Source organism: Calonectris borealis, chromosome 2 (genome assembly GCF_964195595.1).
Source record: "Calonectris borealis chromosome 2, bCalBor7.hap1.2, whole genome shotgun sequence".
NCBI classification, from domain to species: Eukaryota; Metazoa; Chordata; class Aves; order Procellariiformes; family Procellariidae; genus Calonectris; species Calonectris borealis.
In genome coordinates, this window is record NC_134313.1 from 6032796 (window position 1) to 6059487 (window position 26692).

Consider the following 26692-nt stretch of genomic DNA (forward strand, 5'->3'; position numbering starts at 1 on the left):
TAGAGGTGTTGATGCGTACCTTTTGACATGGCATAGATGTTTAAAGGGGGCTGGATGAATGTTTAACTTTTCCAATTTAGCAAACCGCGTCGCAGATTGTGGAAAAAAAAAAAAGAAAAAAAAATAGTGGGTTGAAACTGTTCTGTGTTTTATAGCTTTCTTCCAAAATCATGCCAAATGCAGTGATTTGGGGGACCTCTGTGATAACAAAGCAGGGCATGCTCAGCAAATTTGCTTGATTTTGTTTCCTTTGGACATTATACCTGTGTGGGGAGGAGATCGCCCCAGCAGGATGGAGCTGGTGGACACCAGCTCCGGAGCATTGCCCATCATGATCAAAAGCTGATTTGAAGAAGAGGTGAGGCTTGAGTTGCTACCGATGTATATACAAGTGCCCGTCTGCACAGTGACATTCTGTGTGTGAGCAAGGCTTCTTTAAGCCCAGATACTCACCAGTTATGTTAACACATCCTCTTGTACGCACAGAGGCTCTGGGACTGGATTTTTAGCCAACATAAATCAAAGTAGCTCCTCTGGGGCATTCTGCTGACTTATACAAGCTGAAGATCCAGCCCTGGGGTGAGGGAGCAGCTCTGATTATGATATGTGTGTGTGTTTAATTAGGAAAGACCGCAGGCTGTGTGCATGCTCCGGAGTCCCCACCGAATTAACCTTTTCGCTGGTGTGGCACAAGTTGCCTTCTGAGCAAACCCAAAGTCTGGAGATCTGGTAGTGACTTCCCTCATTTGCTATTACCACATGCGCTTCCCCGCGGCTTGGCTGGGGGGGGGAGGGAAGGAGGGAAAGTGCCTAAAAGCAGTTTCATTTTGCCTGTATTACCGCTGAATACATATAATGAACATTTCGAGTGTTCGAATGCTTGATCTAACCAAGGAGTAGTTGTTTTACTTCCTAATCTAATAACTTCATGATGTCTGTCTCCTCTTAGCTTTGCTCTAGCTTGACTCTGCAAATGCCATTTAATTGTGTTCTTGTGAAAACTAAAGGCCAGTAGCTTTGCCAAGGATGGCTAATTTTATAATGCACCATGCCAGAATTAATCCTGTCTGCAAAGATAAGGCTGATGGTTTATAGTTGGCAATTATGGTCATAGAACAACTGTTGTATAGGGTGGTTATAGGCTATGAAGTTCTTTTAACTCTTGTGCATTGCCTAAGGACGCAGGTGTTTGCCATAGTCAAGACAGAGGACAATGAAGAAGGGGCAGATGGGAATGAAAGAAACTGGGCAAGAGAGAGGAGGGAAATAGGACCAAAAAAAGGGCATAACAGCAAATGAAAACAAGTAGGGTAAAGGCACAAGCATGGCATGGGAGTGACATATAGATGGAGCAGGGGAAAAAAGGAATGGATATGGCTGACAAGAAGGAAGAAGAGTATGGAAAAGAAGTAGAAAGAAACTGATGGGGGAAATAGGGCAGTGAGTACAGAAGTCTACCTGAGATTCAGAGCAGCCAAAGAAGATTCTTTGTTTTCTTTTGAAGGATATTTTCAGATTCTCTGTCTTTAGGCCATGTACCTCCTATCTGCCTAGTAAGAAAAGCAACTTCGTTACACAGTAGATGTGCTGATGCTTACTGGAATCTTCTCCCCGGGACAGGTTCTTTCATCTGAGAGCTGGTCCTCTGCAAAGATAAATAAAACATTGCTAGGTTTATCATCCTGCTGCTGCTACCAGCCAGGGAGTCAGGAGGTCTTCAGGACTCAGAAACAGCTTCAGCCTCAGTGTGAGCACTTGAAGCGGGTGACAACAGCTCCATCAAACCGCTTACGGTTTTGCAAAGCAAATGTGACCCAGCAGCAAATGAGGTAGCAAGTCTGGAAGTGGAGTTATGTTCTTGTTACTTCCAAGACTTACAAGCCACCAAGCAAGCAAATAAAAAATAGCTATTGATCTGTATTGGGTTTACGTAGCAAGGTTTTGGTAGCCAGGGGCTGCAGAGGTGGCTTCTGTGAGAAGACATCAGAAGCTGCCCCCATGTTGGACAGAGCCAGCTCCAGCCGGCTTCAAGACAGACCCGGCGCTGGCCAAAGCTGTGCCCATCAACGATGCTGGTGGCACCTCTGTGATATATTTAAGAAAGGGTAAAAAATGCTGCGCAGCAGCTGTGAGAGAGAAGTGAGAATACGTGAGAGGAACAACTCCGCAGACACCAAGGTCAGTGAAGAAGGAGGGAGGAGGTGCTCCAGGCGCCGGAGCAGAGATTCCCTTGCAGCCTGTGGTGAAGACCATGCTGAGGCAGGCTGTCCCCCTGCAGCCCATGGAGGACCATGCCAAAGCAGATATCCATCTGCAGCCCATGGAGAACCCCACAACAGAGCAGGTGGATGTGCCCTGAAGGAAGCTGCAGCCCTTGGAGAGCCCGTGTAGGAGCAGGCTCCTGGCAGGAGCTGCAGCCTGTGGAGAGGAGCCCATGCAGGAGCAGGTTTTCTGGCAGGACCTGTGGCTTGTGGAGAGGAGCCCACACAGTAGCAGGTTTTCTGGCAGGCTCCATGCTGGAGCAGTCTGTTCCTGAGGGACTGCACCCCCTGATAAGGACCCATGCTGGAGCAGTTCGTGAAGGACTGGATCCCTTGGGAGGGACCCCACGCTGGAACAGTTTGTGAAGGACTGGATCCCTTGGGAGGGACCCCACGCTGGAGCAGGGGAAGAGTGTGAGGAGGAAGGAGCGGCAGAGACGAAGTGTTACGGACTGACCACAACCTCCATTTCCCATCTCCCTGCATTAAATGGGGAGGGGGCACATGGAAAAGTTGGGGATGAAGGAGTAAAGTTGAGCCTGGGAAGAAGGAGGGGGTGGTGAGGAAGGGGATTTTAGTTTTGCCTTTGTTTCTCACAATCCTACTCTGTTATTAATTGGCAATAAATTAAATTAACCTTCCCCAAGCTGAGTCTGTTTTGCCCGTGATGGTAGCTGGTGAGCGATGTCCCTGTCCTTATCTTGAGCCACAAGTTTTTTCATCCTATTTTCTCCCCCTGTCCAGCTGAGGAGGAGAGGTAATAAAGCGGCTTGGTGGGCACCCGTTGGCCAGCCAAGGTCAACCCACCACCTAATTATATATATTGGTTCCCGGAAAGTTGAGGAAACCTGACTTCCACAAAACTGTGCTAAGATCCTTACTGAGAGTCCAAACTTGAGCATGTGTCTGCAACTCCAGTCCCAAACTGAAGAGTGTGAGATAATCCCGCACTGGAAGTACAGGGTATGCATGGGAGGGGTAGTGCAATGGGGGTTTGTTGTGTCTCATAGACAGGAACTCTAGTGGACCCTCTAGTGCTGCTCCTTATTTATATAAGCTTCAAAGCTTACAAGTGAAGCTGAAACTGAGACTTAAATCCCTACAGGAATGGTTCTGGAGGATGTTAGCCAGGGTTTTGTCCAAAACAGTTTTACATAATCCTCCTAGTGAGTTTCCTCCCTTCTTGAACAGATTAATAATTTTCCTCATTACATGGCCTTTTTTGGGGGGCATGTCAAACTCTTAATCTGATCTGTATTCTTCATGACTAGGCCCTCTCCCCCTCTGGTATCCAGGTCTGGAAAGTGCAGACGGTAATTCCCAGTGTCAGAGGAGAATTGTGAAAAGTCACGGACCATCTCATGTTATTCTGTGTTGTAGCCCCTGCCACTGTGGGGTCCTGGACCACAATGGAGGTTCTCAGGTAGAAAAACTGTTATGATGGTTGTGACTGCTCAGAAATGTCACATGAAGTATTTTGTCAGTCTGATTTCTCAAGCTACCTTGTGTGGAGGAGTTCAGGGATGAAATAAAATGAAAAACACCTGATTATGATGTTAAAATAATCTAGTAGGACACTGTTTTCCACCCAGCAGAACAGAAATAGTGAGGGGTAGGGTTTGAAGAAGTTTTGGTAGGTGGCTTCCCATTTCTTTCCACTCAGGTTGACTATTCCTGTTGGCTGGGAATAGAAAACCGAAGTGATGGATTGCTCTGATTATGCCTAGTCAGATGCATTAAATGGTGTCTCACTCTGCTGCCTCCTGCAATCTCGCTGCTCGGAGTGCTTATCAGGGCTGACGTGGAAAAGGTAGGTGTCTGTAAACAATAAAGAAATAAAAGGGGAGGTGAAAGATCTCAGACTGGTCTCAGCAAAAGGATTTGTTGGGAACTGGAAATGTGTTGAGGAGATTAAACCGGGCGACTTTTAGAATAATTAATTGGGATACACCTGTCAGCTTCAAGACTCAGTAGCACACACGAACCCCATCCTGCTTTTCATGGGTCATTTGTTGGGGAGATTCTTGCAGTATATGGAAAGTTTCTTTTTAGCATCCGTCTGTTTAATGCTAACATGGAGCTTTGCTCCAACGCTTGTCTCTAGTTAAACCATGAACTCGTGTACTTGAGTTATAGTGCTGTGAGTTCATACTCACCAAGAAAGATTACTCTATTTTCATCAGTGTGAGACAAAATAAGATCCCATGGATTTTTAGTACTGCGAACCAAAGACAGGTAGGTTCGAGATGCAGTACTTTATTTCAAGTTTTGTGTCAGTGCTGTCTACAAGATCTGTCTAAAATTGTATGAAATACTATTCAAAGTCTGTACAAATGGAGCATTGAATTTCTGTGTTTCTGTATCTAAATTTGGATTGTTGATGTACAAGAAAATTGAATTCAAGCTGGAAAGGTGCAAAATGCTATGAAAGTGAAACTGTCTAATTGAAGACTAGCAGTGGCTGGTTTATTCATCCTAGGAAAAAAAGACAGGCTGGTGAGATATGGCTGATCTTTATTAATCTATGGGAATAGGGAAGACAAACGGGCAGGATTGCTGTTGGAGCTAAGGACTTGACTTTTATGAGAACAAACAGACCATGAACAAGTTTGGATTGAAAACAGAAGACTTTTAGCTGTAAGAGCAGTGAGTTTAGGGTCAGCCTTACAGCTTGATTAATGGAGACAGAAGCCCTAACTGAGGTCGACCTCCATCTTTTTAGGAAGGAGATTTTCACTGCATGTGAACTCAAGTTCTGGGTTTAATACCTCTTGGGCTCAAGTTCCTAAAACACCTGATTTACCTTGGACAGTTTCTGCTGGCTGGAACAGCATCCCGTGAGAAATGCCTCTGGTTTCGTCTTGGTGGGGAAAGGTACTGGCAGTCTCTATGCTCCTGGTGTGTGTTTGCTTCTTTGAGATAAAAGTTGCTATCAGAAGAAAAGGATGAGGTGGCTTCATATGAAAGTGCCAACCCAGCGAGTTGAACTAGTCTACCTCCAGCGGTGTAATTACGCTGGTACTGCTATTCCAGCAAATCTTCCCATAGACAACCCAAGGCAAAACTTTGACCTTCCCGTTTTAGCTCAGCTCTTCTATCTTCAAAGTGCAAGGATAAATGTACCTCAAAGTTAGTACTGGCTCAATGGAAAACTGCACAGGACAGTAGAGTTGGGCAATATATTTCCATTAACTTTCTTGGTTTCAATTTCCAAAAATGCTTTCTCAATCAGAATTGAACTTCTTCCTTCACAGAAGTGTTTTGGTTGAATTATTTCAGTTTTTCAAAGACAGTTGACAGAACACACTTAAAAATTGTAAAGGAAAATTGAGAAATCTCTTTTTGCTTGTATTTTCAAGCATACATCTGTTTTGGGAATAAGAGCAACAGATATAAAAAATTGCACATTGGTAAGAATAAGCTCAATGCAAAGCATTTGAACAAAATGTTTTTCTTTTTTTCTTTTTTTTTTTAAATGAAATACATGTACCCCTTTGATGAAATCTATCTATAAATCCAATTGAATCACTGCTCGGTCTATATGTGATGTAATGGGGGAAATTATGATGGACTCCACTTGCTTTGGCTGTTAGATCAGTGAAGCCAGGTTTCAGTTAATGAAGCTGCTGCAAAATTAGAGTGTCTGCAGGGAAAATAGCCTTGGCCAAAACTGCAGCCAGCTAGAGTCAGAAGACGTGTTTGGGAGTGCTTTTTTTCAGAGAAGGGTACAATAAATGCTGTAACTGATGTAAAGAAGTCTATGACTGCAAAGATCTAGAAGCAGGAAAACTTGTGTCCATCTGGCTAATTCCTTATCGTGGTCATGAAGGGACAGAGAATGAGAAGCAAAGGAGAGGGAAGAGGAATTGGTGGTTCCTCCACACTCAATGTTCACCTGCCGAGACGGAGACTACCCTGGAAGAAGCACTTTTGTATCTGTATAACTGTCTAGATCAAACCTTGTACCACCTCATCTGTATTAGTAAAAGTCATGTCTCCTAATTGATTTGCTGGCATGTTTTTCTAGCAGGGACTGAAGTTGAGCACAGTGGGAATTGCTAACCCTTCCTTTCGCTGCCCTTTTGGATGGGGAAGCCCTGGTTTCTCAAACAGCTGAAAGGAGAATCTGCTCAAAATACCACGTGCCTATTAGTATTTTCCAAAAGTTTGAAAAATATCCTTTTTTTCTTCTGCATAGGAACAATCTGCAGTAGATACAGGACAAAATAAAAACAGATCGGTGGGCGAACTCGTGGCAAGCTGTCTGTGCTCTTCTAAGTCTTTTAGTCGCGTAGAGAGGAGAGTCGTAGAGGTAAAATGCAATTGCTTCAGTGAAATCGCAGCTGAACTGCTTCCCTAAATGCCACTCCGCGTCTCTCGCTGGACGTGCTGCGTTTTACCAGACCAGCTCTGACAGCATTTGATGTCACACTGATTTGCAGAGCTCTGTGGGCTGGATAATGACATCACAGGTACAGAGGACGTGATTACTACAGCATTAATGATTCGAGCCACTCTGCTGCGTGCCGCCCGTCGGTAACGTTTGTTTAGCGGGGTTTTTGTTGAGATCCAGCTTCTCAAGCCCTGGCAGTGTCAGACTGGGAGCTGTCTCAGGCATTCAGCGGGTCTGAGAGCAGAATCCCGTTAACCCCGCGAAGGCTCAGACCTGATGTGGTTTTAGTTTGAAAAGATCTAACCCTTCGAACAAAGAGAAATCAGTAATTTCTCATGCCCCTTTTCTGTCATCACAGCATAGTAAAGGAAGAAGAAACCCATTCAGTTTTGGCCTCTTGTTAAGACGTGAGCCCCTACGCTTCTTCCTGATGTGTTTTTCCCTGATCCCCCAGAGTGCTGTATGGATCATCCTGCTAACTCTGCAGGTGGTGAGTCCTTCATCTTCCCCCTCCTGGGTAGGTCTCAGATCATTGCCAATAAACTGGGAGCTACCAAAATCAGTTACAGAAAACTATTAAAATTGCCCAAGAAGGCCATTTATAGAGGGGATTGAGGAAAAATAATGCTTATTGCAATCACATATGTGCAGTAGAAGCAGCCTTTGGGATGTAAAGAAATGACGGCATCAGGAAAAGTTTGCTATACATTGAGGACATAATGTTATAGTGATGACCAGTCAGACCTACATACCCAAAGAGGGTATTTTGCAGTCCAGGGAACTGATAACCCTGCTGCCCTGGTCCTGCATCTATAAGAACTGTGCACTACTCTAGCAAAGATCCTGAAAGTTTCTGAAGAGCAAGAGGGATCTCAAAGAGGTGCAATAAAAGTGATCACATAAGGAGCTGCTTCTGAAGAGAGATTTAAAATCTAAATCTAGGTATACGTTGTAAAACACCTATTGTCTTCTTTGCTGCAGGACTCTGCCCCAAAGAGCTCTGTTTATAGCTAATGTTGACTAAAAGATGAAGCTGTGACTGTCTCCAAGAAGTGTGATGAAAGGCAGCATAGAAAATACAGGCTGTGTATCAAAAAAACCTTCCTAATAGTTGGATCTGCTAGACAGGGGAATAATTTCCGAAGGGAGAGAGCAGAAACCCTGTTATTTCAATCATTTAAACAAAACTGGACAAAGCCCTGGAGAATATATTGTAGGGAACGATCATATGCCGGCCCCCGGGAATGGATAATATGACCTGATAAGTCTTTTCCTAGTGGTTGCTATGATTCTCTTCAGATTGAGAACTTGTTCTGGACATGATTTGTCTTGGGACTAGATGTGATGTGAGCCTCAGGTCAATCCTCTGACTGTTTCAGAGAACAAAATGGAGAGGAGGAAGGGGATGAAAGGCGTGCAGGGGCAGTCAGAAATAGAGAGCATGGGAAAATGTTGACTCAGAAGTGCTACAGGGCTTTGTGCAGTCAGGTATCTCAGTGCCAAAGATAAAAAACACACTCTGGTCCAGACGCAAAGGTTTTACACTGAGGTGGTGATGTGCAGGCTCCAGAAAACCTGATCATTTGATGCTTATCATAGAGCTCCCAAGATGTATGAACTCAAAGAGTCATGGTCAACCTGCTTGTCCTTGGACTTTGGAGGTTTGTTTTTCTTGCTGTTACAAGAAACCAGCTTGTTGGCTGATCTGTCTTGCTGCGTCCCTGTGATGCACACACGCTCTCCAGGTGTGCCTGCCTGCCAATTTGTACAGCTCTTGATTTCTTCAGAAAGGTGGCCAGGCTCAGCTACAGTCCAGGGAACTGTCAACTACTGCCCAGATGGAAATCCAGAACAGAGCTGCTGTTGGTTTCGGGAGGAGTTGGGAAATACCAGAAACATGGCCCAAATCACTGCTGTTTTCAACGCTAGTCTGTGAGAGGAACCTCTTCCCTCTTCCCAGCCTCTTTTCTGAAGCAGAAGAAGATGAGTAGAGATAATATTGTCATGTCTGGGCAAAATTAACCGGTGAGTGTTGGCATCCTTGATTTCCTGGGGGGTGGTACACCAGGTGGCAATTACCTGGGATGGTCTGTCATCTTATTTAAAAGAATTGCCCATGATCGCAGACATCTCTTATCTAAGCAGTAAGAGTAGAGGCTGCCTAAGTTCAACAAGAGGAGGTTTGAGATAATCAGGTCTTCTGTGTCATATAGATAAGCAGGAAGATTGTCAGTGGTTTCAAGCGGTCATTTGAAAATTTCCCCTTTCCCTCATGTACTTTTTTAGTACAGCCCTTTAGAGTGTAAATTTTACACAGAAAAAGTGGAAAAGGCCCCTGTACAAAAGGAAAAAAAAACAACAAAGCACAAACAAATGCATTTTGTTTTTTTAAGGCAATATTTTTCAAGTTTTGTCTTTTGCTCGTTTCTTGAGCAGCAGCAGTAGTCAAGCCTGGTTTCCTGTGAACTCCAAAACATCCCCCAGTTCTCTTGAACCCTGATCCGCATCCTCATCCTCTCGGGCAGATAGGTATTTCATCACAGGCTGTCTTACAAGGTGACAGAGACATCCTCTTCCTGCAGTTCTCTCCCATGCCCCTACATCTCACCTTGCAGGACCCCCAGCTCCTGTTTCTGGCCAGAGAAAGAGCTGATCACATTCCAGCTGACTCTGCACTGTGTGTGTGTTCATTTTTTGGCCCTTTTATGTGTATTCACAGATTGGCCAGATGGCAGGCCCAGCAGAACAGATTACTGTCAAGTTCACATTGCAGCTTCTTCTAAGTGGTGGAAATTGGTGAGCAGTTTCAAAGCTATTGGGGAGGAAAGACAGATGGGCAGAGAAACAGGTATAGGTGGCTCATCCTTATCAAGAAATGAGAATAAAACCAGAACTATTTAGAAAAAAGAAAAGTTTTTTATGGCTTGGTTTAATCTTGTAAACCTATTTGTTCTCACAGTGACCCAGTGGGTATCTGAGAGGGCCAAATGTTGGGAGCAAATCTGTGCTGCCCCGGTAGGCAGAAGCGATAGCTCTCAAAATGGGGGAGCAATGTCCTATTGGGTTATAAGTTCAGGAGGAATCCAAAATCTTTCCCATGGGAAGCAGAGAAGCCCCCAGATCTCTCCAGCTGTGGGGAGGGTGGAAACTGCCTGGGCACACACCTCTGATGGGCACGTGGCTGAATGAGCAGCACTTCCAACTACTCTGCCCTAATGAACTGAACTGATTTGTCCCATCACCGCCCCAGGTAGGCATCCAACAGCACAGAGGAAAGACCATCCCATGTACATGCTGGTGATGGAGTCCAGGCAGGGAAGGAGGAGGAAAGCCCAATCTAAGCAGTCTGAGAACCTCTGAAACACAGTTCTCTGACATGTGCCATGGAGGTGACTTTACTGAGAGCCTTACTGGGACTGGGACACATTATTTGCCTTGATCTTTTAAGACTCCAAGAGAAGTCTCCTCAAGAGGGTCAGCTTCTTACGGGGAACGCCTGACTGTATTGCATGTGATCCCCAGATGAAACCAGCCAAACCTGAAGTCCTAAGTCCTACCCTGAATCAGAAATGAGGATGGCAGTGCATGACTGTGTTTCACAAAATTAAATTGCTGCCTTTGGACCACTATCATTTCAGGTAGTGTGAGAAACATATTGTCTTCCCAAGGTGGACCCACAGGAGGACTACCCAGAAGGCTGTCGCAGCTGATGGCCTCAGTTATTGCTCCATCATGGCTGTAAGAGTTCGGGGCTGTGTTCTTAAGCAGTTGCCCAAGCACATTTGATGTAGTAGTTTTCCTCTGGTTGTATCTTGCAATGGCACATGGTTTAACAACATCTGGTAACACTCAGGGGAGGGAATTGATGCCAACAGGCAGTTTGGGCAATGCAAAGCATTCGCCACGCTGGTATCTACTGCAACTTGGTGTGGCTGAAAGAGAAGCTATGGGAAGAAAATTACTATCAGTAATGCTCCAGAGCAGAAGGTTCAAATTTCATAAGGCAGGAGGTATTGTGTGATGGCTGCAGACCTGGTCAATGGAGGGAGTGAGGACATGTGGTGGAGGTATGAATGGCATGGAAGCTGGCATTGTGCTGACTCAGCATTTTGGATGAGACCTTCACCTCCGCTGCTGGGCTGTCATACACCAAGTTTGCTGACAGGCAGTAGATTCAGCGTGCCCGGTGAGCTTACAGAAATTGCTGTGCCGGCGGTAATTTCTGAGGCCAAGGCAATTGTCTGTCCTGACTGGATGCTCCTTTGCTGGAGCATGTCCAAAGAAGGGCAACGAAGCTGGTGAAGGGCCTGGAGCACAAGTCTGATGAGGAGCGGCTGAGGGAACTGGGGTTGTTTAGTCTGGAGAAGAGGAGGCTGAGGGGAGACCTCATCGCGCTCTACAACTACCTGAAAGGAGGTTGTAGCGAGGTGGGTGTTGGTCTCTTCTCCCAAGTAACAAGTGATAGGACGAGAGGAAATGGCCTCAAGTTGCTCCAGGGGAGGTTTAGATTGGATATTAGGAAAAATTTCTTCACCGAAAGGGATGTCAAGCATTGGAACAGGCTGCCCAGGGAAGTGGCTGAGTCACCATCCCTGGAGGTATTTAAAAGACGTGTAGATGTGGTGCTTAAGGACATGGTTTAGTGGTGGAATTGGCAGTGCTAAGTTAACAGTTGGACTCGATGATCTTAAAGGTCTTTTCCAACCTAAATGATTCTATGATTCTATGATTCTGACTCAAGATGCGCATGGGTCAGGGCTGGCTTCCCTCCCACAAGAAGACCGGCTTTGGCTGTGCCTTCACCTGCCAGTCAGCGGATCACAGAGAGAAGCCATTTCTGCTCATCCTCATTTCCTTGCTGGACACTGCTTGTGCGTGTGTGCCTGCCTAGCCGCTCAGAGCTGCTTTTGAAGCTGTTCTCCCTGAATGTCTTGAAAGTTTGGTTCTAAGATCAAGAAGAGACGTCTGTGCTCGTGGTGGGGAGAAGAAAATGAGGGAAGCCTGCTGCGTACCTGCTGCCCAGAATAGGAGGTCTTCTGCAGGTCTTGATGCAATGCAAAGCGATGAGTGTAATTTCAAAAGTGGCAGTCAGGACATGGACATGGACCTCTGCAGTCAGGACATGGAAGCAGTCATAACAGAGTAGGGGTGAGCTGGGGTGAGAGGCTGTGCCGACCTTGTCGAGGGATTTCGGATTTGAGGTTGCACCTGGGGCTTGGCACATCCTTTCTTCTTTCACACAATGTCCATGTCTTCACAACACAGGATGATATCAGCCCATATTTCTGTCTGTTCCTGTGGGGAGCCGTGTGCCACGCTTTGACCTGACATTAGAGACTGTCTTTTGGGCATGGAAGGGGAGGATGTCTTTGAGGAGGGAAGGGGAGGATGTCTTTGAGGAGGGAAGGGGAGGATCTCTTTGAGGAGGGAAAGGGGAAGCTGTGCAAAGTAAGAGAGGTTATTCAGTTATGTGCTGCAATGAGATCGACTAACAAGGGAATGAAAGAAAAAGGGAGTCCTGGAGATGTTTGGGGAGAAAGGCAGCAGGACTGAGGGAGAGCCCAGACATCTGGGAGAGAGAAGGGGGAGCAGTCAGCGGTGCTCGTGTGCCGGGAGGCTGGTGTAGTTACACGGCAGCTGTCATCCAGGTCCAGCAGCATCCATGATGTGCTCTCAGTTTCTTTACAGGAGAATGCCTTTGTCCTGGTAAATAAGTTACTACCAGTTAGTTAGGTGCGGTATCTCCCTGATCCCTACTGAAACCTCTTTCATCTGCACCATGAAGGCCATGTTGTTTCTTCTCCCTGCTGAAAGCACGAGCAACAAATCCAGCGGAGAGCCAGCCTGTTCTTTGTGGCAATTTCTCTGACGTAGATGAACCTCTGAAGTCAAGTGTTTGACATCAGGAAGATGTTTTAATCTGAATTATGCTTGCCCATCTGAGTAACAGGTGCCGTTATCCTCTTTTCATTATCTCACGGCCAGGGCTGCTGCCAGCATGAGTAAGAAAGGTTTGAGTCACAGGGATGGAGTAGTTCATTTCTTTTCGGAGGCTGTTGTCAGAAACGACCAGGCCCAAATGTCCATCACAGGGATGAATGATGTGTAGATGAATGAGGGGAGAAACCTACTCCTGAGAGAAATAAAGCGTCCCTCATGAATAACGCAGTGTTGCTTCGAGATTCAAGACATCTAGAATCTGTTGTACATTGAATGTGAATGTGAATGAGGCTTAGCCGCTCCGCAGCTACGCACTGGCCTGAACGTGATCTATAAATAACTTACCACTGCCACATTTAATTTTTATTTTTTAACACTGACCATGTATTTGGCCTGGTAACCAATGCACATCTAGAGACAAACCTCTCCCAATCTCTGACAGAGATTTTCTCTGTAGAAAAACACCCTTTGCTTTGCGCCACGCAGGCTCCATCTATGCTACGAAGTAGAGCAGGACCTGTGTTTTGTAAGACACAGAGGCCAGCAGAGATGGCATGGAGAATGCTAGTAATACCTAACCACACGTACTGCCCAGAGTGGTGCTTAGCGGCAGTGGTCCCTGGCCAGCATTAACCTCCAGAGTGGACCAGGCATGGACTTTGCGTGGGACAGTGCTGGCTGGTCCAGAGTAAAGCCATGTCGGGAACTGTGCTAATGATTTAAGAGTGTGAACAATCATGGATTGGTGGTGGAATCTATCCCTTATCCCAGTTTAGTTTGCTAGAGTAAATATTGCCTTGCAGTATTGAAGGTGGTTACTATGTAGATGCAACACACTGGAAGTATTCAGGATTTTTTCCCACAATGTTTTATTTTTGTTACGGATTTACTTATTCTGGGCAGTCTGCATCATTGCAATAGCATGGAATTGTTTATTGAGACCGTTTTTGGCCCCAGAAGCAAAGTGTTAATCAAGAGAATTTGTGTTGGAGGACAAGACAGACGTTACGGGCTTGTCTATACCCTGCAGCTGAGCGTGGTGCAAAGATCACTGATGTAGATCTAAGCAAGCTGGTCTGTCCACATGAGGCTATACAGCGCCAGAGATACTTGCTCAGGGCCTGAATGCAGGCATGGCATTTTTGTTGATAAAATGTCTACAAAATCATGAGTGACACAAAGAAGGGGAATAGGGAATGATTGTTTCTGGTCTCTTCCACAGAGGATGTGGGGACATCATACGACAGTAATGGGAGAGAAGAAAAGAAGCAATGGTGATTTTTTTAAAGAACACATGGTTGATCTGTGAACCTTCTTGCCACAGGATGTTGCAGGTGCTAGAAGTTTATACACATTCAAGGGGCAATGCCCAAGCTCATGGAAGAGAAATCCATTGTGTGTTACTAAAACCAGTGAAACCATATCTGGCTTAGGAAATCACTGAGCTCCAAATGATGAAGCTGGGTACATGAATACTTGGGGGAAATGTCACATATAATTATACCATTCCTACACTCTTCCCCAGCCATCTGCTTGTGGTCACTGTTGCATTGAGGGTAGCTGTGCACTGCGTTCCACTGCACGCTATGGTTGTGGCCCGGTACCCCAGCACAATGTCCCTTTAGAAGCGAGAGAAGGCTATTTGGGTTGTCCTCCTGAATGGACCTCACATAGATTGTAATGAGGAGTTTCTGTCTGTGCCTCATCTGAAAGGCACCGTGCAAAAATAAGCTTTGAAGGAGGTTGAACGGGTTTTCCCCAGGCTTTCATAGATACGCTCTGGCAAACAAGAAAATAGTATTCCCTTTTCTCCTAGAGTTACATATAGATGCACGTGTCTTTGAGAGTTTTCCACCGAAGAACGGACAAGGCCTGGAAAAATCAAAGGCAGGGAAGACCTCAACAGAGTACTCACTTGGTGTCAGCCCGTACGGTCTGACCCTTGGCCTCCCTCGCCTACACCTTCCTGCAGTTCTGCTTGATGTCTGTAGCCCAGCCCCTCCATAACTGGGAGGAGACGGCTTTTGCGGTGCGTTGATGCTCTGCAGTCCAGAATTGGAGTAACACTCTCAGACATGACATTTCTTTATGCCAAACTGTTCTTCTTGGTGCCAACCCGGATGAGCTCTGTCTTGAAAGCCTAAGCAGCTGGGAGGTATTATAAAAGAGAGAGAGAGTACTAATGACATCACTTCCAGTCAAGGTGAAAGTTATTTAGACTGTCCTTGATCATTCAAATTATATCTCATTAAATATCAGACAAACCTGCCTGCTGTGGTCATATTGCTGTATTGTGGGACCTCAGCAAACTGGGTAGTATACTAGTGTAGTATAGGTAGTATTTACCTAGGTGTGGTCCAATGTAAAGCTCCAGCTATACCTTTCTCACTGTTATCCCAGCCCCATGGCTTGTTAGGGGATGCATTTGCTATACCTAATTTTAAGGTCTTCTGTTTGATCTTTCTTCTTCACCACAGAAGAGTGAGAAATAACAATGTCATGCTTAACCTTTCTATTTCTCTTTAAGCCTTGTGTTTCTTATGGTTCACATGGAGTCACCTCTTTATGCTCTGGAAAAGGGCAGTGGCATTCATGTAGCGGAAGTTAGGCTGAATTTTGGTAGCCGAAATCTGCTACCAAGGCAGTCGCTTCTGCTTCTGCCTTTACTTGACACAAGTAAAACCCAACTACTTGAAGACTGACCCTGTGCACTGCGGAGGGCTATTTCCCAGCGTTAATGATCCTCTGAGCCCCTCTTCCTCTGGCAAGTACTGACCTTCTCATTTTTCCCAGAGGCAGTCTCTGATTTTAAGAAGACAGTGGTTTGTTTTAAATCTGAGATTTACTGAATTTCAGAGAACATGCACTGCTGGAGTTTGCTTTGCTTTTCATGCATTGCTCTGTTTATTGCTGGATAGATTCTGTAATGCTAAAGTAACGGAGAGTTAAGTCTTTCTCTGGTGTATTTTGAAACCCCTCATTTCAGAGTGCTGAAGGCAATGACTAAGGTGCCTATTCCTTAAAGCCATATTGTACTGGAGAAATGTATGGCTCGGACGCCCCTATACATGAATCTATTTGTAAAGTCTTATTCCAGCTTCATGAATAAAGTCCTTTTACCCCAGCTTCATGGTGAAAATACGGTAAAAGACATTTATCTGATATTGTGGAAAGTGAGTATGACGTGGGGCAGAACAAAAATCAGAATTTCTGGATATTCTGTCTACCTATGTGAATTGGAGAGAAATTATAGTCTGCCAGAGTCTGTGCTTTCCTATCTGTAAAACAGGGATATGGATATATTCCTATCTTATGAGAGAGCCGTGAGTCCCAAGTTAATTACAAAAAGTCTATGACAAATCTTAGAAATTCAATTGTGAGATAGTGTGTAAGCATATAATGTTAATATTTTATAATCTCCCTAAACTGTCTCGGTGGATATCTTTAGGGAGAGGGATATAGTGACACCAAAAGAAATCTTTTTTCACCCCAACCATTTTCTTTAGAACCCAAAGTGAAAGCTGTTTCCACCAACTGCCATCTCTGCAACCATCTGGAAAATCACATTTTCTGAAGCTTTCCTTCTCTTTATCGGCTGTAACTAAAGCTATAAAATGGGAAGATGTCCCTGGTTTAATTAACACCCCTGTAGTTCAAAAGCTGATCTTAGTAATGAGAGGCAATTATAGCCTTTACTGAGGGACAGTCAGGTGGAACAAACCCAGCATCAATCTATTGAAGACACTTCCCTTTCCAGGTAATTTGGAAACTGCTTTTTATGATGAACAGGCTACCTGGCCCAATACAACAGGTGAATCTCCTTGTTTTGTAACCTGACAAGAATTTCCTATTTTGATTTATGTGCTTCTTCTGTAAACTGATTTTTGCATCCCATCCATCTGCCAACAACTAGCAACTGAGCTAAGGAAATACCTGTTGCTTTTTGGAGGGCTGGTTCTCTCATTTTATTTTCCTGTCCACCGTTGCTTTTCATTTTGAAGGTTGCCCGGTGTTCATATTTTTGTTCTAGCAAAACTGCAGACTCTGTGGTGCACCCACATCGTGAGGGCTATGCAGAGTTCTGGTCTCTGCACCTCAAAAATGATGTGGTAAAGCTAGAAAAGGTCCAGAGAAGGACATTGAAATGATCAAGGGAATGTGATTTCTGCTATATGAGCTGAAAAGGCTGTGGCTCCAGTTCAAACAGGAGACAACTAAGGGCAGAGGTAAAGCTGAGTTTAGCTGAAGTCATGCAGGTGAGGGATAAGGTAGATGCAGAACTTTAATACTAAAGCTAATGGGCTCTAGCTGAAACAAGGAGATCTGCTTGAAATTACTTTTTTACACAGCAGATAGTGAACTTCTGGAATCTGTTGCCACAGGAGGTTGGGGCGGTAGGCAGTGTCATAGAATCATAGAATCATAGAATCATTAAGGTTGGAAAAGACCTCTAAGACCATCGAGTCCAACCATCAACCCAACACCACCATGCCCACTAAACCATGTCCCTAAGGGCCTCATCTACACGTCTTTTAAATACTTCCAGGGATGGTGACTCAACCACTTCCCTGGGCAGCCTGTTCCAAGGCCTGATCACTCTTTCAGTGGTCAGAAATTTTTCCTCATGTCCAGTCTAAACCTCCCTTGGCGCAATTTGAGGCCGTTTCCTCTCGTCCTATCGCTTGTTACTTGGGAGAAGAGACCAACCCCCACCTCGCTACAACCTCCTTTCAGGTAGTTGTAGAGCGCGATGAGGTCTCCCCTCAGCCTCCTCTTCTCCAGACTAAAGAGTCCCAGTTCCCTCAGCCACTCCTCATAAGGCTTGTTCTCCAGACTCTTCACCGGCTTCCCCAGCACCGAGGTCAGGCTGACCGGCCTGTAGTTCCCCAGATCCTCCTTCTAGCCCTTCCTGTAGATGGGCGTCCCATTGGCAAGCCTCCAATCATCCAGGACCTCCCCAGTTAACCAGGACTGCTGATAAATGATGGAGAGTGGCTTGGCAAGCTCCTCCGCCAGCTCCCTCAGTACTCTAGGGTGGATCCCATCCGGCCCCATAGACTTGTGAGCGACCAGGTGTCAACAGGTTAAAAAAAACATTAGACAAATTCAGAGCAGCAGGTCCATAACCTGAGTCTAAAGGTGATGGGCAGGGCTGAGGTAGTACAATGGGAATGGTCTGCAGAGAATGGCCATGTTCTTCTGGTCTGCCTCAGTAGTATCTCAGGCGCTGTCTGGCTTCCAGCTTCTGATTTGTAAGAGTGTGGGGCTGCTGTATGCCCTGTGTTTCATCTGCCAGCCCTCCATGGATATCCTGATATTCAGGGCTCTCAAATGATGCTAGACGCCTCTTTCTGAAAAGCTGATTTAAACCCTCAGTGTCTACAATGCAGGCACCTACGTTGGAGCTAGTCACTGAAGGTGGAGCTCTGCTCATGATTAAGACACTGGCATTTGGCTGTTTGCCTGTAGCTGTCTACCTGTGCAGTAGGTGTCTAAATTCTTCTGCAGTCAACAAACATCTAGCCAGTCCAATGGAGACCCAAGGAATACAGTCAACGGAACAGTCAGTACTGTCATTTCATCTCGCCGTAAGGTGAACTTGGGATGGTCAGTTAAATAACTCACTAGTGGCTGTTTTCATTAAATCTTTGTTGACTATAATGGGAGCTTGGACACCTAGCACACATGTAGATACCAAAATTTCGGTATGTTAATCTTGAACTGAGTTCTGTCCCGAGATTTCTGTTATAATGACTGTAGAGAAATAGGTGTCTCCTGAGAATAACTCATTGACCTGTTTTAGACACCTAGGTGTAGATGAGGTAAACTGCACTTGGGAAGTGCATATTTCAATTCACTGACTTTAAAGGGAGTCCAGATAGTGGTACCCACGTGGCCAATGCACACCATGGCCAGGTAAGTCCCAGCCATCCCATTTTGGAAACTTTGGTACTGTCACTTAGAATCTCAGCTGTAAGAAATGTAGATTTTTAAAGCAGTGTGATGTGAAAAACTGAAATTATAATTTCAAAACAGACCCCCCCACACTTATGATTTGATTTAGAATGAAGGTTTAGCCATGATTTTACTGTCTGTAAACTATGCTGTGAAACATACTACATCTTGCCTTTGTCAGACTAACTGTAAAAGCTGTACAACTATAAAATAAGCTGGTAAGTTGTTTATTCTTCAATAATTAAAGATAGAGCTGGCATTAAACCCCTAAAGTCCTATGGTGTTCCAGTAGTGAGTGGCTTTCATAGGGTGTCTAGGAGAAAGGTTTGTTGAGTATGGAAGAGTTTGGAAAATAATTTCTTTGGTCGGTGGGTCTCTGGATGTTAACTCCATGCTGCCAGCAGACACAGAATTTGGATGCCATCAGTGTACTCTGGTTTTGGGACAGGGCAACGCCAAGTCCTCTCAAAAATACTGTGGACAAGTCAGCCTATTTCCAAAGTTTCCACTATCGCTTGTGATACAGGATGGATGTGAAATTTCTTTAGCAAATGAATGCGATATAATCTTGTTTAGGAGACTGCACAGTTATTTGAGGTGGGAGGGATTGCCCGTTCTTTCATCTTTCCCACTCCTGTGCGTACAACTTTGTTGTTCTGTGTTTTATTTGCTTTGGATACAGGACATGGGCGAGGAGATAAGACGACTGTGTGACTGCAGTGTTCCCATAGCCTTGGATCTGGCTGCGGCATCAGCGTCTCTGCGATCCACGTGGCTTGCATGAAGGGGGAGCTGTGGTCATCACCTGCCTTGCTGACTGTCCTGTCTTTTCATTCCCCCTCTCAGGTTATGGACATGCTGCCCCAGGGACGGATGCGGGGAAGGCCTTTTGCATGTTCTATGCGGTCCTGGGGATCCCACTGACACTCGTCATGTTCCAGAGCTTGGGCGAGCGCATGAACACCTTCGTCAAGTACCTCTTGAAACGCATCAAAAAGTGCTGTGGGATGAGGAGCACCGAGGTCTCCATGGAAAACATGGTCACTGTGGGTTTCTTCTCCTGCATGGGAACACTCTGCATTGGAGCAGCAGCCTTTTCCCAGTACGAGGAATGGAGCTTCTTCCATGCTTACTATTACTGCTTTATAACATTGACTACGATAGGGTTTGGAGACTATGTGGCCCTGCAGACCAAAGGGGCCCTTCAAAAGAAGCCTCTCTACGTGGCTTTTAGCTTTATGTACATTCTAGTGGGGTTGACAGTCATTGGGGCATTTCTAAATCTGGTTGTTCTCAGGTTCTTAACCATGAACAGCGAGGACGAGAGGCGGGATGCCGAGGAACGGGCGTCCCTGGCAGGGAACCGCAACAGCATGATTATCCACATCCAAGAGGACTCCCAGCATGGTCGGCCACGGTACAAGGCCGAAGTAACAGACCTTCAGTCAGTTTGTTCCTGCATGTGTTACAGGTCCCACGAGTACACCAGCCGGGTGGTGTCCCACCAAAATTCGTTCAGCTCAAAGCTGAACCCCCAGTACTTTCACTCCATCTCTTACAAGATAGAGGAGATCTCGCCAAGCACATTAAAAAACAGCCTTTTCCCATCTCCTGTCAGCTCCATCTCACCTGGGTTGCACAGCTTTACAGATAACCACAGGCTGATGAAAAGGCGAAAGTCCATTTAAAGGGATTTGTCTTCTTTTGCTTTCCTTGTTTTCCCCAGTTCTTCTCCGTTGTTTTGGTTTTTCTGTTCCTTGAGTGAGACGGAGCGAGGCCAAAGGGAGCAGAGCAAGCCAGTCCTCCTCTGAGACTCCGCTCTTGAGCATGAAGCATGGATTATTACCGTTCCAGCAAAGTATGCCTTACATTACCCCCTCGGTGGATGTCAGAGGATTCAAGGTGACGTGAAGTGGGTACCAAATCCAAAGTTGCACACACAGCTGGGAGCCTTCATGTGCCGCTGGCACTCCTGACCTAATAAACTCTTTTCCTCACGAGCAGGTTGCAGCGTGCGTGCGTGCTTGCGTGCGTGTTGGTGCGGGTGCGTGTGTGTGTGCGCGTGCAATTCCACAACTAGTGCCATGTGACAAAAATTAAAGCATCAGGTATTATTTTTTTCCCTTGAAGCAATTGTGTTCCAGCCTGCTTTTAACTTTTAGATTGCTTCCAAAAAGAACGGGGAGGGTGGGAGGGGAGCCAATTTGTTTTGTTTTTTGCCAAGACAAGCATGCGCCATAAGCAGTCAATATACCAGGTGTATCATGATAAATTTTTTAATGCTAGATTTTAGATTGTATTAACATTAAAAAAAGGCGGGAAAAGATGGATCATTTTAGCTTGCCAGTTCAAAATTTAAAAAAAAAAAAATAAAATAAAGCATGCACTTTGTAAAACTGGTATGCATAATAAAAACACAAGAAAAACTAGCAATGGAATTAATAATCAAAAGCAAACAATCCTATTGATTTAACTATATTTACTTTTATCATTTTCAACTGTTCCAATAATTTGCAAGTGGAATTTTTAAGAGAAATTGGGAGAATTGTTGGAACTAAAGAGTGTATTTTGTTATTTTTATTTTATTTATAAAATTATTATTATTATTATTATTATTATTATTATTATTATTATTATTATTATTATTATTATTAATTATTTTGTGCAGCAATTACCTGCATGAATAGGAATTATATTTTTTGGAATGCTTGGATTAGGATGGGTATAAATAGGTGGATGTATATTTTTTCTTATATGATAGTGACAGGGCATTCCTTGTTTTAAATAAAAAAATGAAGATGATTGTCTCTAAATGCTTTTGATTTGTAAATAATGGAAAGCCTTTGTTGGTCTCAGGAAGAATTCAAGGGACAGTATCTTGTGTTTGGCTCACTGGGAACTTGTGAGATTAGATGTGATATTGCTTTTTTGCTAGGCGGAAAGGCAAAATGCATTTAGCAGTAATGGGCAAAAGCAGTTTTACTCCAGTGTTTGGAGGGTAACGCTGGGAGTGATTGCGTTGGCAAGTGGCAGTGGAGGATGTTGAGACCATGTCATAGAGTTGTTCCTTGGAGATTGTCCATCTTTTGGTTGTTCATCTGGACCAAACAGACTTTACAGAACCGAATTAGAGGCCTAATCCAGCTCCCTTTTAAGACAATAGGAATTTGCAATGATTACATGGGATTTAGTGCTTTGGGAGATTTATCTTTGATTTGACAGGGGTAGGACTGAGAGTTTTATAAACCTGCACCTTTGTCTCTGATTTAATCCTATCTTTTAAATCACCTTCCGTGTTAAGTCGCCATACAAAACCCGTCTTTTTTTGGCACTAATCACCTCCTGCTGATTCAACCATTTTGTGCTCTCAGTGTAAAAGCAATAATCCTTTTTTTTTTTCCCTTAAACTAGATGGTGTGTTTTTGTACAAGCCCCAGCTCTGAGCCCTGTGTGCTGATGGATGTTGATATCCTTTCAAAGAGGCATCTATAAAGAGCATTAATAGGGAGAAATAAGGAATGTCATTCCTCCTCTGTTCTCTTCTCCCTGGCTTTAAATTATTAGCTATATCAAGTATGTTCATGTTCTCCTAATTTCCATATCTGTGTTTCAACAAGTAAATGAAAAGCAAGTATCCATGACTTTGACTCCCCTATGCAGCTTCCTTTGGGATTATAAATTGCTGTGGCATGAAAACCTCCATTAAGATTAATGAAGAAATAATTTAGGATTCTTAATGAGGATGGATGAGGATGGACTTTTTCTGCCTAACGTGTGGGGATAACATCGTTCAGTACAGTAGGAGAGCATGCCCGGTGCATTAATGCTGTGCTGCTGGTACCATGTCCTAAGGTGAATGCTGATGGCAGAAGTATTGAAGCAAGCATACCTAGAAAAGCAGTTTCGGGGTGTGTTAAACCACCTCAGTGATTGCCACCTAGAAGCTGGTTTCCACGAGGGTGGGCCATAGGGTTCGCAATGCTGTCCAAATTCACTTTCGTAGTCTTTGCTTGTGGCATCCCAGAAGGGCAAATAGATGTAGGTTTCTTTTCCTGCTAAGGAGATAAGAAAAAGAAGGCCTGGAATATACACATCTGTATCGTGTATGACTGCTGGATGTATTTGACACTGGAGAAAAGCAGGAAAAGTTTGGGATTTTGCAGAACTCGAATGAAATTCTCTCTGCCTAGCGAAGGAGAGCTTTTGTAACAGGAATTTTAGCAAAATATTTAAACAGTTTTGTGAAAAAACCTGTTACATCATATAAAATATTGGTTAGCTTTTTCTTTTTTTTTTTCCTTTAAGTGGAAAATTCTGTTTTGGCTGCCTATAAAAATAATCTTTAAAAGTCCTATAAATCATGTTGAACTCCGGAAGTTCAAAGCTGTTACATACTCTACCTGATTTGTTACTAAATCTTCCCTCTGGAACCGTAAACGAAGAGTAAATTTTAATATATGGGGTATTTAACCAGGGGAGCAACTTACCTCGGCATGTCATGGGTGATTGGCCACTTAGAGTCTTTGCATTAAAACTCAGTGGCTTTATAAAAACTCTGCTTTAGCTTTGTCGAAGTTTATGGACGTGGTTGAAGAAATCTGTATGATATGAAGGAGCCAGAGTAGATGTCCGTTGTGATACTTTTAAGTCTAAAAGCCATAATGACGGTGTATGTGAGAAAGTGTTTTGCTAAAACGTATCTGCATTCCTGAGGATTTTAAAATATGTTTATTTATTTTTATTTTCTGCCTGAAGAACCCGCAATTCTGTCCAATCTATGTTTTTGTTACACACGAGATTTTAAAGTGGCAAGACATTTCCTTTGCAAGACCGCACGCGTTCAGACGTTTGCATGAGCTCTTGCAGGACTTTGCTTTGTGAGCAGCCACAAATACAAGAACTCTCACGTGTGCACATCAGTACGCCGGGCAAAATACGCCTCTCTCTTTCGTTGTTTTTGTGGCTCTTGATTGATGTGTGAATAATGACTTGGGCTGTCTGGAACTGGAACAGACAGTATTATGAAAGGGAAGCTTTTGTCCAAGGCTAATCCCAGCTTTTCAGTTACACATGAAAAATCAGCCAGTGAAAGGTGAGCTGATTTTTGTTGGCTCTCTCTCTGACTTCTTATTGCCCTACATGAACACCAGTTTTCTTCCCACAACACTGCTTTTCACAGAATATTTTCTTTGGTAATGGTTAGTTTTATTCCACTTAAGACCTTTTTTGTTTCAGAACAACCTCTCTTGCTCGCTACTTGCTCTTCTGAAATTCAGCCAGAAGCTGCTTTTGACAAGACATCCTAATATCCAAATACCTGACCTGTGTTTCCGTAGCACACACACGTCTGCTATCACTTTGTGATGCACTCTCATTCCCCAGAGTCTCATTTCCCCTACCCTTCCCTATTATTAAGCATTAGAAATAATAATAATAAATCAGATTAGTCTATTTATGTCACACTAATGTGCTCTTCATCAAAACAACACAAATTTAGCTCCCCGCTGTCGACTTTGATTATATAACAACCCTATTATCCTATCATATTTCATATTATCATCAAAGGGAAAAATCAGTTTGATCAGTGAAGCACCAAAATAGCTTTGACTGAGCATGCTGTGATATGGAAACGAAAGAGGAAACTTAATAGAACAATGCAGGCACAAGTCTCCGTTTGGTCTTCATTACTGCGTAAGGAAGATCCTGACTGATCTAACTGGGGCTGCTTTCCCAGAACTTTGTACATATATATGGTTTACAGGGATGACTGTGATGGGACAGCTGTAGAAGGGGTGTTTGGATGTTACTTCAAGGGTCCAGAATAGCTTCTTGGTTGTTATTCTATGGAGAAGAACGTACAGTGACCTTCATCAACAGACTTCTGTTTGGACTCCTCTGTAACAGCTCATTAGGACAAAATCAGCAACATTAAAATAAAATAAAAGAGGGAAGTGACCAAGTTAATCTACTGTATTGTAGGTTGTCTCATTAGTTTCCTAATGCTTCGATCAAAGAAATGCCAGGGCAGTAATCAAGATTATTGCGATTCAAACCTAAGCAAGGTAATTTCCTGTTTTCTCTGACAGTTTTGAAAGCTTTTGTTATGGGAAAAGGCATCATTTGTTGCTAAAAGCTTAAAAAAAAGCAGTCAGTGGAACCAAAGTGGAGAATGAAAATGTTCCAGAATGATTTGGTGTTGCAGACCAGAGGGCAGGGGCTTGGGTGGAAGTAGCTTTCAGTTGAAGTTTATGTCCTCATTTAGCTTTATGTAATATTCTTGTTAATATTAGGATCTAATTAAGACAGTCATTTAAAATCTTTATGAGGAAGCCAGACCAGAGAGATGTGTTGGAGTGTGTCCATTACACTAATGTTATGGGCTTTTTAATGCATTTTTCAACAAGACACTATTATTGACTGGAATATTGCACAAATTGCAATGAGAATCACACCACCACTACTTTCATCAACTAGAGGTGCGTAACACTCACAGAACTGAAAGAGAAATATTGCCTTTCTGACCAGCCTGCCTGTCATCTAACTTTAATATCAAGCTTTATTTTGGGAACTTCAGCAAGATAAAGCGTATGAAAAGGATTAGCCATCATAATGATACACCAAAATCAAAACAAATAGAATAATGACATTGGATGCGGAGAAATTGATTACAGATGGAAGGTGCTCTGGGACTCTTACGCTAGTTAATCCGAGCTCAGAGGCTGAATTAAAACCATGAAAACGGATGGTACCCTTTGCCAAAATATAGTTTGCAATTATTTAAGACGTGAATAATGAACATGGCAGAGGAACTTTCACCCAAAAAAGTAGTAGGAGGGCAAAAAGAAAGATGGAAAGAAAGAAATTGTTCTCAACAGCAGGGGTACTTGTGTTATTTCCAGTTGAAATCACAGTGAGGTGATACTAAAGACTGTTGTGCTTTGACCTGGGTAGAATCAGACTGGAGACTGACTGTCCTCTGCTCAGTCAAGGTCTACGCCACAGCGTTTCACTGATTACTGCTGGTGAGGAGATTCATGGAGGTCTTGATTCTCTGGTCAGGTTTTTGCTGCTGTCTTCATCGAAACCAGGATTTTATTCAGCCAGCCCATCCTGAGCAGTGCTGGTCCCTCTGATAAATTCTGTTAAGTCATGCTATTTCCTTTACTGGTGCTCCTAAGTGCAAGGGCTCAGTAGGATGTAAGCAAACCCTTTCCTTCTCTAAAGCCTGGAGTGGCAAGACCTTCCTCTGAAGCCAATGGACGCTTTACTAAAGCTAAACTTGTTCAGACTGGCCCTAAGTCTTTCATTTAATTGGAAATTGTTCAGTGATTGTTATTCTTATTTTTTCCTTTTCCCCAAAGAGGCTTCTCCAAAGCCCCTGACTGATTCTCAGCCAAACCGTATTGTCCTTTGCACAAATTTCCAAGTCATGTACATGTACGCATTAGTATTCCTTTGGGGGAAAAGTCCAACATAAAGCTTCGAATTGAGGAGCTTTCAGCATTTATGTCCCCGTTACACTGCGAGCTCCACAAAGTTTCTCCTTGTGTGTGCTGGAGAATGCAGACATGGAAAATGCACGATGGTTGGGTTTGCACATAACTTAGGGGATGTTGCAGCTGCTGAGCTTGCTCTTGCTGGACTATTTTCTGAAGTTGGTGGGTTTATATTGCTGTGAATTGGTAAGCTACAGAGAAATCAAAATGCTGCAAAAGCTATTTTTTTTCTCATGCAGATTTCCAATATGGTGACCTAACTGATTTGGGTGCAACACAATAAGTCCTGATTTATACTCCTTTACTGAAACTGGAATGTGAGCCTTTTTCTATTTACTGCTAGATATTATATCAGTGTCTCCAACTAGTGTGTACCATGAACAAACTTTCCTAAACCTAATGGAGAGCAGAAAGACCTAAAGACAGCAGTCAACCTGTATAATTTATGCTTTATGGAATCCAGTCATCCACAGCTGCCTGCTAATTTTAGGCTGGAAATACTATCCCTGGAGCCTTCAGCCTTCATTTGTTTCTCCTTCTGTGAATATTGTAATTAATAAACATCCCAAAGCCCTCCCTCACCTTGCTTTCTGACCATGTAAGGAGTGCTGCCATACATTAACACCCACAACAGATTGGGAAAAAAA

At 43.9% G+C, this 26692-nt stretch overlaps 1 protein-coding gene across 1 annotated transcript in view; it reads left to right on the forward strand.

Annotated features, from left to right (window-relative positions):
* Nucleotides 1-20237, forward strand: part of KCNK9 (potassium two pore domain channel subfamily K member 9) — an 89290-nt gene extending 69053 nt beyond the window's left edge. The window contains exon 2 of the mRNA XM_075144555.1: nucleotides 19396-20237. Coding sequence (XP_075000656.1) covers nucleotides 19396-20237 — 842 coding nt within the window. The remainder of the gene's footprint in view (nucleotides 1-19395) is intronic.
* Nucleotides 20238-26692: the final 6455 nt, after the last annotated feature.